At 61.2% G+C, this 16,016-nt stretch overlaps 2 protein-coding genes across 2 annotated transcripts; both read left to right on the top strand.

Annotated features, from left to right (window-relative positions):
* The first annotated feature begins 3,057 nt into the window (after nt 1–3,057).
* Nucleotides 3,058–5,413, top strand: LOC142821176 (olfactory receptor 11H6-like). The gene is made up of 2 exons (XM_075911991.1): nt 3,058–3,321; nt 3,845–5,413. Exons 1-2 carry the CDS (start codon nt 3,076–3,078, stop codon nt 4,787–4,789), a joined length of 1,191 nt encoding a protein of 396 aa, XP_075768106.1. The 5' UTR covers nt 3,058–3,075; the 3' UTR covers nt 4,790–5,413.
* Nucleotides 5,414–11,182: 5,769 nt separating this feature from the next.
* Nucleotides 11,183–12,115, top strand: LOC102461101 (olfactory receptor 11G2-like). Its single transcript, XM_006110221.2, has one exon. The coding sequence runs from the start codon at nt 11,183–11,185 to the stop codon at nt 12,113–12,115; it is 933 nt and encodes a 310-aa protein (XP_006110283.2).
* The last annotated feature ends 3,901 nt before the right edge of the window (nt 12,116–16,016 follow it).

The following is a 16,016-nucleotide window of genomic DNA, read 5'->3' as shown; positions in this document are numbered from 1 at the left end:
TACTGTGATGGGGCCGGGGGGGCTGTGTGTGTGGCGGGGGGTGTACTGTGATGGGGCCGGGGGGCCTGTGTGTGTGGCGGGGGGGTGTACTGTGATAGGGCCATGGGGGCCTGTGTGTGTGGCGGGGGGTGTACTGTGATGGGGCCGGGGGGGCTGTGTGTGTGGTGGGGGGTGTACTGTGATGGGGCCGGGGGGCCTGTGTGTGTGGCGGGGGGTGTACTGTGATGGGGCCGGGGGGCCTGTGTGTGTGGCGGGGGGGGGTACTGTGATGGGGCCGGGGGGGGCTGTGTGTGTGGCGGGGGGTGTACTGTGATGGGGCCGGGGGGGCTGTGTGTGTGGCGGGGGGTGTACTGTGATAGGGCCGGGGGGGCTGTGTGTGTGGTGGGGGGTGTACTGTGATGGGGCTGGGGGGGCTGTGTGTGTGGCGGGGGGTGTACTGTGATGGGGCTGGGGGGGCTGTGTGTGTGGCGGGGGGTGTACTGTGATAGGGCCGGGGGGGCTGTGTGTGTGGCGGGGGGGTGTACTGTGATAGGGCCGGGGGGGCTGTGTGTGTGGCGGGGGGGTGTACTCTGATGGGGCCGGGGGGGGCTGTGTGTGGCGGGGGGTGTACTGTGATGGGGCCGGGGGGCCTGTGTGTGTGGCAGGGGGGTGTACTGTGATAGGGCTGGGGGGGCTGTGTGTGGCAGGGGGGTGTACTGTGATAGGGCCATGGGGGCCTGTGTGTGTGGCAGGGTGTGTGTATTGTGATGGGGCCGGGGGGGGCTGTGTGTGTGGCAGGGGGGTGTACTGTGATGGGGCCGGGGGGGCTGTGTGTGTGGCGGGGGGGTGTACTGTGATAGGGCCGGGGGGGCTGTGTGTGGCAGGGGGGTGTACTGTGATGGGGCCGGGGGGGCTGTGTGTGTGGCAGGGGGGTGTACTGTGATGGGGCCGGGGGGGGCTGTGTGTGGTGGGGGGTGTACTGTGATGGGGCTGGGGGGGCTGTGTGTGGCAGGGGGGTGTACTGTGATAGGGCCATGGGGGCCTGTGTGTGTGGCAGGGTGTGTGTATTGTGATGGGGCCGGGGGGGGCTGTGTGTGTGGCAGGGGGGTGTACTGTGATGGGGCCGGGGGGGCTGTGTGTGTGGCGGGGGGTGTACTGTGATGGGGCCGGGGGGCCTGTGTGTGTGGCGGGGGGGTGTACTGTGATAGGGCCATGGGGGCCTGTGTGTGTGGCGGGGGGTGTACTGTGATGGGGCCGGGGGGGCTGTGTGTGTGGTGGGGGGTGTACTGTGATGGGGCCGGGGGGCCTGTGTGTGTGGCGGGGGGTGTACTGTGATGGGGCCGGGGGGCCTGTGTGTGTGGCGGGGGGTGTACTGTGATGGGGCCGGGGGGGGCTGTGTGTGTGGCGGGGGGTGTACTGTGATGGGGCCGGGGGGGCTGTGTGTGTGGCGGGGGGTGTACTGTGATAGGGCCGGGGGGGCTGTGTGTGTGGTGGGGGGTGTACTGTGATGGGGCTGGGCGGGCTGTGTGTGTGGCGGGGGGTGTACTGTGATGGGGCTGGGGGGGCTGTGTGTGTGGCGGGGGGTGTACTGTGATAGGGCCGGGGGGGCTGTGTGTGTGGCGGGGGGGTGTACTGTGATAGGGCCGGGGGGGCTGTGTGTGTGGCGGGGGGTGTACTGTGATAGGGCCGGGGGGGCTGTGTGTGTGGCGGGGGGTGTACTGTGATAGGGCCGGGGGGGCTGTGTGTGGTGGGGGGTGTACTGTGATAGGGCCGGGGGGGCTGTGTGTGTGGCGGGGGGTGTACTGTGATAGGGCCGGGGGGGCTGTGTGTGTGGCGGGGGGGTGTACTGTGATAGGGCCGGGGGGGCTGTGTGTGTGGCGGGGGGTGTACTGTGATAGGGCCGGGGGGGCTGTGTGTGTGGCGGGGGGTGTACTGTGATAGGGCCGGGGGGGCTGTGTGTGGTGGGGGGTGTACTGTGATAGGGCCGGGGGGGCTGTGTGTGTGGCGGGGGGTGTATTGTGATAGGGCCGGGGGGGCTGTGTGTGTGGCGGGTGGTGTACTGTGATAGGGCCGGGGGGGCTGTGTGTGGTGGGGGGTGTACTGTGATAGGGCCGGGGGGGCTGTGTGTGTGGCGGGGGGTGTACTGTGATAGGGCCGGGGGGGCTGTGTGTGTGGCGGGGGGTGTACTGTGATGGGGCCGGGGGGGCTGTGTGTGTGGCGGGGGGTGTACTGTGATAGGGCCGGGGGGGCTGTGTGTGTGGCGGGGGGTGTACTGTGATAGGGCCGGGGGGGCTGTGTGTGGTGGGGGGTGTACTGTGATAGGGCCGGGGGGGCTGTGTGTGGTGGGGGGTGTACTGTGATAGGGCCGGGGGGGGCTGTGTGTGTGGTGGGGGGTGTACTGTGATGGGGCCGGGGGGGGGGCTGTGTGTGGTGGGGGGTGTACTGTGATAGGGCCGGGGGGGGCTGTGTGTGTGGTGGGGGGTGTACTGTGATGGGGCCGGGGGGGGGGGGCTGTGTGTGGTGGGGGGTGTACTGTGATAGGGCCATGGGGGCTGTGTGTGGTGGGGGGTGTACTGTGATAGGGCCGGGGGGGGGCTGTGTGTGGTGGGGGGTGTACTGTGATAGGGCCGGGGGGGGCTGTGTGTGTGGTGGGGGGTGTACTGTGATAGGGCCATGGGGGCTGTGTGTGGCGGGGGGGTGTACTGTGATGGGGCCGGGGGGGCTGTGTGTGTGGCGGGGGGGTGTACTGTGATGGGGCCGGGGGGGGGGCTGTGTGTGGTGGGGGGTGTACTGTGATAGGGCCATGGGGGCTGTGTGTGTGGCAGGGGGGTGTACTGTGATGGGGCCGGGGGGGGGCTGTGTGTGGTGGGGGGTGTACTGTGATAGGGCCATGGGGGCTGTGTGTGGTGGGGGGTGTACTGTGATAGGGCCGGGGGGGGCTGTGTGTGTGGCAGGGGGGTGTACTGTGATGGGGCCGGGGGGGGGCTGTGTGTGGTGGGGGGTGTACTGTGATAGGGCCATGGGGGCTGTGTGTGGTGGGGGGGTGTACTGTGATAGGGCCGGGGGGGCCTGTGTGTGTGGTGGAGGGTCCTGCGCATGTTGGGACAGGCCTGGGGGGTGGGGCAGGGGCCGTGGGGCGCAGCGCGTGAGGAAATCCCCTGGGCCGTGGGAGCTGTGTGGAGAGTCGGGGTGTCTCCCTCGCCCGCCTGCAGGACACAGTCCAGGCCTGGCTGCTCCGATACCCCAGGGACCAGGTCCCAGGCCCCAGTGGCAGGGCAGATATCACCCCGCGCCCCGCGCCCAGCGCCCGCACAGCAGAGCAGGGAGCGACCTCGCAGCCAGGTGGGTTCCCTCACAGCCTCCCTCTTCCCTGGCTGCTGCTGTCCTGCCCCCGCCCCGCCAGGCAGCGACTAGGCTGGAAATGAGCAGGGGGCTCTAACCCGCGGGGGTGGGGGCTCTGCAGCAGCCCGTCTGCAGTGACCTGGGGGAGAATGACGCTTTCGGGGTGAGCTGGACCAACCTGGGGGGGCTGCCTGTGACGGTGGGGCCAGGGCGCGGCAGAGCCGGGCTCCCTTCCAGCGAGTGTGCGGTGTCCCTACAGCTCCGGCTTCCCAGCTCGCCCCCCGGCCGTGCTCAGGGGGGGATTTGCACCGGGTTTGTCTGTGGCTCGGGTCGCTCCTCTCAAGCAGTGGGCGATGCCCTTGGCCGGCAGTGCACGCTGGGGGTGTCCCGGCTCAGAGGTGGAGTTTGGGACGTGGGATGCATGAATGAGACTGATTCACTGTGCGCGAGTCCCTCCTGCTGTAACCGCTGCACCCCGCTCCCCTCCCAGATCTCTGGGCAGAACCTTGCGATGCTCTTTCAGCTCCGGGCTTCCCCGATGAATCCGGCCAATGGCACCACCCCAGTGACCCACTTCATCCTGCTGGGTTTCCCCTCCCTGAGCGGGCAGAGCCGCAATCTGCTGTGTGCCGCTTTCTCCTCCGTCTACGCCGGGACGCTGGCCGGCAACCTGTGCATCGTGTGGGCTGTGGCACGGGACCCCCGCCTCCAGCGCCTGCCCATGTACATCCTGCTGGGGAACTTCTCCTGGCTGGAGACCTGCTACGTCACCACCACCATGCCCCGCTTGCTGTCCGACCTGCTGCACCCCGGCCTCCCCATCTCCTTCCACGCCTGCATCGTGCAGTTCTACATCTTCTTCTGCATGGGCACCACCGAGTGCTGCTTCCTCGCGGCCATGGGCCTGGACCGGTACCTGGCCATCTGCCAGCCCCTGCGCTACCCCGTCCTCATGTCCCCCCGCCGATGCTGGGTGCTGGCGGCCTCCTGCTGGCTCACCGGCTTCCTGTGGTTTGTGCTGCCCGTCGTCCTCATCTCCCAGCTCTCCTTCTGCGTCCTCACCCTGGACCACTTCGTCTGCGACCCGGGCCCGCTGCTGGCCGCCTCCTGCGCCCCCGCGCCCCAGGCTGAGCTGAGCTGCTACGTGCTCAGCTCCCTCATCATCTTCGGCGCCGCCCTGTTCACCCTGGCCTCCTACGGGCTCATCGTGCGGGCCGTGCTGAGGCTGCCCGCCGGGGCCGGGCGGCACAAGGCCTTCTCCACCTGCTCCTCCCACCTGGCCGTCATCACCCTCTTCTGGGGCTCCGGCATGGTCACCTACATCACCCCCTCCGCCGCGGGGGGCAGCGGGAAGATGGCCACCCTCTTCTACGCCGTGGCCACCCCGCTGCTCAACCCCCTGATCTACAGCCTGCGCAACAAGGAGATGAAGGAGGCGCTGAGGAGGACCCTGCTGGGCAAGGTGTAGGAGGCTCTGCTCAGGCTGTGGGGCCGGCCGGGCGGCAGTAGGGGGTGAGTCCTGGTCCCTCCGCTTGGGGGGAGCACACACGGCCTGGGGCAGAGGCCCCTGAGTCGCTCCCATGGCAGAGACCTGCTTTGGTGCTGTTCCCGTAGCACGGCGGGGCGTTGGGCCGGGGGAGGAAAGAGTGTGTGTGTGTGTGTGTGTGTGTGTGTGTGTGTGTGTGTGTGTGTGTGTGTGTGCATCTCTTCCCTGTTTGTGTGGCTGTGTTCCCCAGATCAGTGTGCGCCCCCTCAGAGCCAGAGAGGAAAAGCTTGTTCCTGTGCTCAGCGAGGAGCAGCAGCAAGAGCGTGACCGCTGGGCCCGGAAGCCCTGTTTGTGATGGACCACACTCCCCGTTCCCAGCCAGGACTGACCCGGGGTCCGCACCACGATCTCACCCCCCGGCCCCGCCCCACCCCCCCAGCCAGGGGCAGCCAGGAGACGACTCTCTCCAGGAGGGGTGTCTGGTTCCGGAGCGGCCACCGAACAGGAGACCCGGGTGTGCCCTCATCTTCGCGCACCAGGCCTGGCTGGACAAGTCGAGGCGCGGGATTGTCCGCTGGCGTCTCTGGCGATGGGGGGAGCCATTAAAGGCCCTTTGAATTCCTGTCTGAAGTCGTCAAAGCTTCTGCTTCTGGGGCCCAGCTGGGCAGCGGGAGGGGTCAGGCCGGGGATCCTGCGAAGCTGGGCGGAGAGGGAGGGTGGCCAGGGCAGAGAGCCGCTCGCCGGGCCGGTTCTTGCTCAGGTGTCTGGGGCTCACTGGTGACTGGCTCTGCCGTGGGAAGGGCTGGCAGGGACCGCGGCAGCCGGCTGGGTCTTCCTCCTCCAGGCTCTGCCCTGCCTGTGCAGGCCCATGGGGACTGACACTCGCTCGTCTCTGCTCTTCTCTCCCGTCTCCTTTCAGTGGCCGGGGGCCTGGGGTCTGGTCCCCCCACTCGGGGATCTGGTGGCCTCCTCTGGCTTTAAACGCTAACCCAGAAATCCACTCCCCATCCCTGCTCTAACCGCTGCTCCCCACTGCCCTCAGAGAGACCCCGGCGCCCCGGCTCCCGGTCTAGCTGGCGGGCCGCTGCCCTGCCTGGGCTGTGCCAGCTCTGGGCGCGAGTGCAGCCTGTCCGGCTCGGAGGCGGGGCTGCCAGCCACGCGGCGAATGGCACCGAGCAGGGTGCCAGGCCTGGGGGAAGGCGTCTCGCTCTGGGCGCTGGCCAGTTGGGCGCTGGCGAGGCCGATGAAGGAGCTGAGCTGAGGTGCGTCATGGTGCTTTTTCGAAATTATGCAAATGAAGTGTGGGAAATTCAAATCCCGGCTTCATTTGCAATTTTCAAGTGCCTAATTTACATCCCTCTGTCGAAAGAGGGATGGAGTCGAGACACACCCCTGCCAACCCTAGTCAGTTTCTTGGGGTGTCTGGGGGCAGGGCCGGGGGGTGGGACCAGCTTAAGCTGAGGGCGAGGGACACAGAGGGCTCTGCCCTGCTTCATCTCAAGGAGGCCCCTGTGTGCACCCCACACCCGACCCCACCAACCTCTGTGCCCTTAGCTCCCAATGCAGCCCTCACCCCGAGGTTCCTGAGCCCTTCTCTGTAGGTGGGTCGCCATGTTCGGACCTCTCCTGCCCTCCAGTGGCTGCAGTCTTCACCGCCCCCAGCCTGGCCCTGCCCTGCCAGACACCCCCACGACCCCCGTAGCCCACCGTGCACTGCCACCACAACCAGACCCCTCCAGTACTTCCAGCCCCGCATGCTCCTGCCAGGCCCCACCTCGGCCCAGGACCCAGGGAGGTGGGGAAACGAGCAACCCGCCAGTGCATTACTGACAATGGTTAACAAGGTGCTGGCTGAGTCTAGGGCCCACACGCTGGGATCCCTTCTTGGGCTCTGCTCTTCGCTTGCATTAGCAAAGAAGAAACACAAAATCCACCCCGAGAGTGAGGGTGGCAGGTGGCCTGTGATCATCGAACATTTCACCCTTCCACTCCCTGGGTACGACATGCAGCGAGCTCTTGGGAGAGGTTGCGGTGTAACAGCTGCACGGTGAGGTGGCTGCCAGGCGCTGGGATGCAGCCAACTCTGGGGAGGGGTCACTGTGTAACAGCTGCACGGTGAGGTGGCCACCAGGTGCTGAAATGCAGCCAGCTCTGGGGAGGAGTCACTGTGTAACAGCCACACAGTGAGGTGGCTGCTGGGCGGTGAGATGCAGCCAGCTCTTGGGAGGGGTTACGGTGTAACAGCTGCACAGTGAGGTGGCTGCCAGGCGCTGAAATGCAGCCAGCTCTGGGGAGAGGTCACTGTGTAACAGCTGCACGGTGAGGTGGCTGCCAGGCGCTGGGATGCAGCCAGCTCTGGGGAGGGGTCACTGTGTAACAGCCACACAGTGAGGTGGCTGCTGGGTGGTGAGATGCAGCCAGCTCTGGGGAGGGGCGCCAGGGAGCAGTGCAAGGGGAAGGCCCGTCCGGCGCTGCTGGAGGGAATGAAGGTTGCGAGACTGCCCGGTACGTCCCAGGGGACAGACGCTGCCTCCACATTGCCGGCCCCGGCTGTGATTGGCCTGTGTGGAGGGGCTGGCCTTGCTCCTTGGTGCTCCTCTGGGTGCTCACAAACCTCTTGGCTTCCCGCCCTGCTCTGGCTGCCCCCTCGCTCCCGAGCCCGGGTCCCAGAGCCCCAGTGCTGGAGAGCAGATATCAGCCCCTGGCCCAGCCCCTCCCAGCAGAGATGCAGAGCGACCTCCCAGCCAGGTGGGTTCACACGCAGCGGCCCCGGCTCTGTCCTGCCCCTGCCCCAACCCGGCAGGCACATGGCCCGGCTGGGGACGGGCTGGAGGTCTCTGGCCGTCCGAGGTCACAGGGTGCTATTTGTTTGCAGAGCCAGGCTGCTGGGGCTGGCGGGCGGCAGGGCCCAGCCCCCGGACTCCTGGCCAGTTCCATGGGCCATGTTCCTATGCGCATGCTTCAGGGTGCAGCCCCGTCGGCAGGGACGTCCCTTCGCCAGCCCCTGAGTTTTAACCTCCTCCCTCCAAGGCCCTTGCGGGTGGGTGAGCCAGAGGGGAGACCCTGTCTCCTGCTCGTCTGTCAGGGGCCTCCGCATGGGCCCCGAGTCTCAGGGGGACCTGGGCTGGGGCAGGAATTTCCCCCAGTTCAGACAGGCAGTGAGCTTGGGGGGGCGGGTTTCACCGTCCCCTGCAGCGTGTGGGGCTGGCCCCCCACCAAGCTGAGCTGGGAGCATCTTCCAAACCTTCTCTCTGCCTCGCGGGGGTCTCGGCCCCCCTCTTCCCTGCCTGGGGCCAGCGGAAGCCATGTTCCCTGTGGGCTGGGACCTGCTCCTCCTTTGGGTGGGATGGGCAGTGAGCAAAGCTGGGGGGCATCGTGGGCTGTGCTGGACGGCCGGGGATCTCGCCTGGCCTCCGGTTCTGTGGTTCCCTTCCACCGCCCCCCGTCCTCATGCCAGGAATAGAACCCAGATGTCCTGAGTCCCAGGGCTCTGTGCCCCCAAACCACCAGCCCCTGCCCCTTGGAGCCAAGCCTAGAGCTGAGCAGTCCTGAGCCCAGCCCCACGCTTTACCCCACTGGCTCCTTCACCTCCCAGAGCCAGGGAGCGAGCCCAGCAGTGCTGGCTGCCAGCCCCACACTCGCACCAGAGCGCCTGGCTCCAGCCCGGGCCCAGAGGGGGGACTCGGCCTGTGTCAGTGTCATGGAGAGAACAAGGCTACACCACACTTCGGGGGCACTGGCCTTGGGAAGCAAGGAGCACAAAGCCCTTGGCAACACCTGTGCGGGTCAGCGCCACCAAGAGACTCGGGGTGCCCTGTCTCTGCCCTGCGATGCTCAGACCGGACTGCCCCAGGGTTGTCTGCAGCCCACAATGCGAGTGGGGCCAGGGCAGTCACCTCCGGAAACACAGACACTGGCTGCAGATTTAGCGTTCCCAGAATCCCAGGGTGGGCAGAGACCTCAGGAGTCAACAAGTCCAGCTCCTGGCCCAAGGCAGGACCAACCCAACTAAATCAACCCAGCCAGGGCTTGGTCAAGCCAGGACTTAAACACCTCTAGGGATGGAGACTCCACCCCTCCCTCGGGAACCCATCCCAGCGCTTCCCCACCCGCCATGGGAAATAGTTTTTCCTAATATCCAACCCAGACCTCCCTCCGTGCAAAGTGAGCTCATTGCTCCTTGTTCTGTCATTTGCCACCACTGAGAACAGCCTCTCTCCAGCCTCTTTGGAACCCTCCTTCTCAGGAAGTTGCAGGCTGCTCTCAAATCCCCCCTCACTCTGCTCTTCTGCAAATCCCTCAGTCTCCCCTTGAAGGTCATGCGCTCCATCCCCCTCATCATTTTCAGAGTTTCTACTGGACACAGCCCAAGTGTCCATGTCCTTTCTGTAATGGGAGGCCTAGAATTGGACACACTCCAGATGTGGCCTCACCAGAGCCAAATAAAGTGAAACAATCACTACTCTAGATCTGCTGGCAATACTCCTCTTAATGCAACCCAGTATTCCTATCCCCTTCTTGGCTACAAGGGCACACTGTTGACTCATCTCCAGCTTCTCATCCACTGTAACCCCCAGGTCCTTTTCTGCAGAACTGATACTTAGCCAGTCAGTCCCCAGCCTGTACCAATGTTTGGGATTCTTCCGTCCCATGTGCAGGACTCTGCACTTGTCCTTGTTGAACCTCGTCAGATTTCTTTTGGCCCAACCCTCCAATGTGTCTAGGTCACCCTGTACCCTATCCCTGCCCTCCAGTGTATCTACCTCTCCCCGCAGCTTAGTGTTATCTGCAAACTTGCTGAGGGTGCAATCCATCCCCTCCTCCAGGGCATTAATAAAGATGTTGAACAAACCGGCCCCAGGACAGACCTTGGGTGCATTTCCCTTCATACCAGCTACCAACTGGAATCAAGTCTCCCTTTTTGAATCTTACAAATTGATTGTAAACCAGAAATAAGTACAACACACTGCTCTGAGCTTGATATTTAACCAAGTCTTGAAATTTAATTGGTGTAGAACTGTTCGCTCAATATTTCAGCTGGTGCTCGATGTAAAAACACAATAGAACCAGGAATGTAATATTTTAACCAAATCTAAAAATATGTCGAGTTATTAATTGAATGTTTAATGAAATGAAGACATTTGTATACATATCAGCTTAATATTTCAGCCATCTCTAGGAAATACAGTATATCGTTACGAAGTTAGGATATTTATCTAATCCTGAAAATATTACAAAATGTGGTCATTCATTTAATATTTTAATCAAATGTGGACAAAAGTAATATTGAATTCCCAATTTCCTTTGACAATGAAAAACAGGACTGTATTGTCATTAATTATTGCAAGCATGCTAGGAATTCATATGCTATGTAGTTATGAATGTAACATTTCTAACGAAACTGGAGACCAGCTTCATATGTACTTAGTTAAGGTTTTGATCTAATCGAGGAATTAACATTAGACTATAGTAATTTAACGTGTACAGTGATGAGGACACTGGGGGAAAACCTATATTATCTGCACCAACTGTTAATGTCTAACTTATTAGTATTAAAATCTCCGAGGGATAGCCTTGTTAGTCTGTTACCGAAACAAACTTAAAAAATAACAAATTGTCCCGCAGCACCTTAGAGACTAACAAACATTGTCTAAATTGTATCAAGAGCTTTCTTGGGCACCCACAAAGGCTCATGATATTATCTTCATTTTCTCTTAGCCTCTAAGGTGCTTCAGGACCATTTGTGTTTTTTATTAGTATCAGTAGGTAAATGTTTCCACTGGACATTGCAATGAATGTAATATCAAATTCTTCGCTTATTATTTTATTCACAACTGATATTAAAATAAAATGTAATTATCTATTTGTGGGTTTTTGTTTGTTTAAATTGAAGCTAGAATGGATAGCACAGGCAGTTATTAATTCATTTTAATTAAAATGATGAATTGCTCTCTTAGGTAGCTTTTTATATTAATAGAAATTATAAGATAGTTATGAACGCCACATGCCAAACCTATCTAGGAATTTGTACAGAATGAAATGAGCAATTTTAAGTTCTGAGTCTGACACTCAATGGGAACTGGGACTCAATGTCTCATTTTAATCAGTTTGGAAAATATAGGGGATAAGGCGGATAGGCCAAGCTATAGCTTTTCCCTCTGTGTCTGTGCAACACGTGGCACCATGAGGTTCTGGGGTGTGATGGGGGCTCCCGGAGGTCACCTCACTAATAGAAAACAAAATAATAAATAAATACTATAATTACCCACTGACTCAAACATCCATTTCCCATGTAACAATGGTTTGTAGAGTTGAATCCTACCACAGTACTAATGCCGTCCTGTTGATTGTTTCGATCACCTCCAAGGTCCTCTGATGCATCCGACCAACAGCACCACCCCAGTGACCCACTTCATCCTGCTGGGTTTCCCCTCCCTGGGCCGGCAGAGCCGCACCCTCCTCTGTGCCCTGCTCTCCTTGGCCTACGCCGCCACGGTGGTGGGGAACTTCGGCATCGTGTGGGCCGTGCTGCGGGACCCCCGCCTCCAGCGCCTGCCCATGTACATCTTGCTGGGGAGCTTCTCCTGGCTGGAGATCTGCTACGTCACCGCCACCGCGCCCCGGATGCTCTGCGACCTGCTGCACCCCGGCCTCCCCATCTCCTTCCACGCCTGCTTCCTGCAGTTCTACTTCTTCTTCTCCACGGGGGCCACTGAATGCCTCTTCCTTGCAGCCATGGCTCTGGACCGGTACCTGGCCATCTGCCAGCCCCTGCGCTACCCCGTCCTCATGTCCCCCCCACTCTGCTGGACCTTGGTCGCCTCCTGCTGGCTTGTTGGCTTCCTGTGGTTCATAGCGCCCATCGGCCTCATCTCCCGGCTCTCCTTCTGCAGCCCCGACACCCTGGACCATTTTGTCTGTGACCCGGGCCCGTTGCTGGCTGCCTCCTGCTCCCCAGCTCACTGGGCCGGTCAGTTCTGTGCCAACATGGCCTCCCTCATGCTCTTCACCACCATCTCCTTCATCCTGGCCTCCTATGGGCTCGTTCTCAGGGCCGTGCTGAGGCTGCCCTCAGGGGCCGGGCGGCACAAGGCCTTCTCCACCTGCACCTCCCACCTGGTCATCGTGGGCCTGTACTACGGCTCCGTCATGGTGAACTACGCCATCCCCACGGCCTCCGGGACCAGCGGGAAGGTGGTGACGCTGTTCTACACGGTGGGGACCCCGCTGCTCAACCCGCTGATCTACAGCCTGAGGAACAAGGAGATGAAGGAGGCTCTGAGGAGGACCCTGCTGGGGGAGCGTTAGGGGGCTCTGCGGTGACCCCCGTCTGCCAGGACTGGCAGGGGCGACGGTGACATGGGGATGGGCCCTACTGCCATGGGGGCTCTTACACACACATGGCATTTTGTGTGAGCTGTTGTGGTCACTGTGACATGACCAGTTCCTGAGGCTCCAGCCCCTGCACAGAGGGGGTGTGTGTGTGTCCTTGCTGGGGCCAGGAGCCCAGCTCAGAGCGGGTTTGCAGGGGGCAGTGCACCAAGCCGAGTGCGTGTGCGGGGAGGCCAGCTTGCCCCCTGCCTGTTTTGTGCTGCTGTGTTTGCAGATGGTCCCTGGATCAGTGTGAGCTCCCCCCTTCCCTGCCGTCCAGCAACACCCACCCATGGGTGTGTAGGGACTGAGACGTGTGCAGCTGTGGGGGACGTTGTATTTGTGTGCTTGGACCCCCTGACTCTTCCACCACCAGGGCAGCACCAGCACCCCAGCTCCTGCCCCACGGACGCAGCCCGAAGGGGATGAGACAGTAGAGCTACTGCCCTGAGGCCGGCCGACGTGCAGGCCCCTGCTTGCTTTGAACTTGAACCCCGGTGTCCAGACACCCAACCCCACGGCTCCCACCCACTGGGTCCTACTTTGCCACATCCCCCCCAGAGCTGGGTCCCAGGGATCTGACAGCCCCTCCCTCCCTGCTCTAACCACTCCACCCCACTGCCCCTAGAGAGCTAATGAGCGAGAGCCCCACCTGCTGCAAATTGTCCATGGACTCATTGGAGTCACTGGGCCAGGGTCCCAGCTGGTGTAAATGAGCCATGGCCCCACTGGTGTGAAGGGGCCAGGACCCCACAAGTCATATAATCTGCCCTTTGCCTCAGTTTCCCCAGGTGTAAAACAGGCACAATGAGAGGCCCCGAGTTTCCCGCGTGCTGCACTGGGGCTTAGACAGGGGCCTTTGCGCCTGTGCCCTGGGAGTGAGGCTAAGGCACCTTCCCTCCCTGCCGTGCACAATGGGAACCGTGAACGTCCCCCTGGGCTGGAGCACAGGCGGACACTGCAGTGCTCACAGCGACCTGCATGGGCCCGGGCATCCCGCAAATGGGCCCCACACCTGACCCCCCAGGCGCTCAAAGCCTCACTCCCGCCATCCTCACAGCGACAGGGCGGGGGCCTGCCAGCCTATGGTGGATGTGCTAGCTCTAAGAAGGCAAATCCCCATGGGGCACCAGGATCCAGCCCGGGTGCTCCGGGGCTGGGTTTGGAGGCTTGGCTGCCCCGTGCTGTGTGAGAGGGCACTGAGAAGGGATGGAGCATGCAGGGTGATGGCAAAGGCATTGGCCCCCCCCATGGGGCACTGGAGAGCAGCAGAGGCGGGCGAGGGCCTGGAGAGGAGGAGAGTCATGGGTCTGGCTTTTCAGGCCCCGAAAGGGCCCTGTGGGTCTCTCTGTTCCACCGCTGTGAAGTCCCAGTTGTGCTTGAAGGCCGGCAGCTGGCCCCACGCGCACCGACCAGCGAGAGAAGCAAATTCTCACGTGGTGGCTGCTATGTGAAGTGACAGTGGAGCCCACACACCTCGGCTGTGTTGACGCTGGCGGCTTCTTGCGCAAGAGCATCTTGCACAGGGGTTCTTTTGTAAGAAGTCTTGCGCTAGAACACGTCCACACTGCCATGTGCGCGCTGTGCTTTTGCGCAAGAGCTCCCATGGCAGTGTGGATGCTCTCTTGCGCAAGAAAGCTCTGATGGCCATTTTAGCCATAGGGCTTTCTTGCAAGAAATCCCTGCCGAGCGTCCACACTGCCCTCTTGCGCAAGAGCTCCTGCACAAAAGGTCTTACACCTGATAAAAAAGAGTGTAACTCTTGCGCAAGGAGCCCTCTCTTACCACGCCGTACTGTAAATTTCCTTGCGCAAGAGTGGGCGGGCAGTGTGGATGCTCTGCAGATTCTTGCGTAAGAACGGCTGTACTTGCGCAAGAAGCCGCGAGTGTGGACATAGCCCTGGTGTGGTTACCATGCAGTGGCACCTAGACCACAGCAACAGTTAAGACCAAGAGACCTGTACAGGTAGCTGGCTTTTAGCTCAGAGGGTCGCAGCTTCTCTACTCAGCTCAAGAGGTCCTAGGTTCAAATCCACCCGGTGGTAGATACAACAGCAATGGAGAGGAATAAAACATATTGAGCCTCTTGCTATTCTGATGCTGATTCTTATGGGTATTCGGAGGACCGACCGGAGCGTGGGGCTATTTTGATTGAAGCACAGTGTAGAAAGAGCCCACGAGCCGGCCCTTCCACCACGGAGCTCACTAGCCAGAGAGAGAAGTCAGACAAAGGGTGGGGAGGGAAAACTGAGGCACAGGGCTGGGTGTCACTTGCTCAGGTTCATGCAGCAGGTCAGTGACACAGCCAGGAGCAGCACCCAGGACCGCCCCCCATTGACATTTTCGAGGAGAGAAGCTCAGGGCTTTGCGGAGGCCTGCAGTGAAAACTAGCCGGCAGCTTTATGTCTTCTGCCATCCTCGCTGTGCATCGCCGTAGCAACTGCCCGTCCACGGTGCCCTAGACAGCACAACACGGGGGCGGCTCAGAGCCAGGAACAGCACCTCTGTGGAGTTGTGTAAACCCAGGAGGGGTGATCCCAGCCTCGGGCAGCAACTGGAAAGGGGTGGCGGGGAGGGGTCCCTTGGGGGGCGTCTACACTGCACCATTAAGTCGAGATAACAAGCATCAATTCGAAATAACAATGGACGTGCCCACACCACCATTCCGTGACTTCAAAATAATTTCAAAATAACGGACGGCAGATTCCGAAATCTGTAAACCTCATTCCATGAGGCAGGGGCAGATGACTGTTTTGCTGGGCCCCGGGCAGCATAATTCCGCAGGGCCTCCCCTTTGCCATGGCGCATGCACGGGGCTTTCTGAAGCGTGGGGCCCGGGGCGGCCGCCCCGTTCGCCCTGCCCTATATCTGCCCCTGCCATGAGGGAGCTCGTCTATTCTAAAATAGCTATTTCGAAATAAGGCGTGTGTGGACCCCTCCCCACGGCCGTTCTACGTTACTCCTCCCCAGTGCCCCCTGGACCTCTAAATCGAGATAGCACGTCCACATTAGGTAAGCCGACCTTAGACTAATTTTGAGGCTTCCCAGCAGTGTAGACGTGCTATTTCAAAATAAGTTATTTCAGAATCACTAAGCATGCAGTGTAGACGTGCTATTTTGAACTAAGCGTGCAGTGCAGACGGGCTATTTCGAACTAAGCGTGCAGTGCAGACGGGCTATTTCGAACTAAGCGTGCAGTGCAGACGGGCTATTTCGAACTAAGCATGCAGTGCAGACGGGCTATTTCGAACTAAGCATGCAGTGCAGACGGGCTATTTCGAACTAAGCGTGCAGTGCAGACGGGCTATTTCGAACTAAGTGTGCAGTGTAGACATAGCTTTGATGATTCCCTGTTCTATTCCCTGCCCCGGGGCACCTGGGGCATTGTGGGCAGACAGGCCCTGGGCTAGATGGACCTTTGGCCTGACCCAGCCTGGCTGTGCCGATGTTCTTATGGAAATTCCCAGCTCTCTGGGCCAGAAGGGACATTTAGCCCTGGGTCCGGCATCTCACCAGCCGTTCTGAGCCGCCCCGATGGAGACTCTGGCCCCACGGATATTCCAGGAGACTATGAGGCCCCAGGGCCTGGCGTGCCCCTTGCCACCCTCCACCCTGCACGTAGGGACGGCTGTGCCGGCCAGAGCTGGCACCTCCACCAGCTCAGTCAGGGTGGCTGCCCCAGGCCACGTGCTTTGGGGGGCCCCGCAGCAGCTGCCTCAAGTGTCCTAGTGACAGGAGGCAGCTGGATGATTGGAGAGGACTTTCACTGTGCTGCCCTCCCCCAGAGGGCTGCTGTGAGTGCAGGGGGCAGGGGGACGGACCATGCTGCCACCTCATG

The sequence above is a fragment of the Pelodiscus sinensis genome, chromosome 30 (genome assembly GCF_049634645.1).
Source record: "Pelodiscus sinensis isolate JC-2024 chromosome 30, ASM4963464v1, whole genome shotgun sequence".
In the NCBI taxonomy this organism is placed as follows: Eukaryota; Metazoa; Chordata; order Testudines; family Trionychidae; genus Pelodiscus; species Pelodiscus sinensis.
The sequence above is the reverse complement of the archived record's forward strand: the minus strand, read 5'-3'. Positions and strand labels throughout refer to the sequence as shown.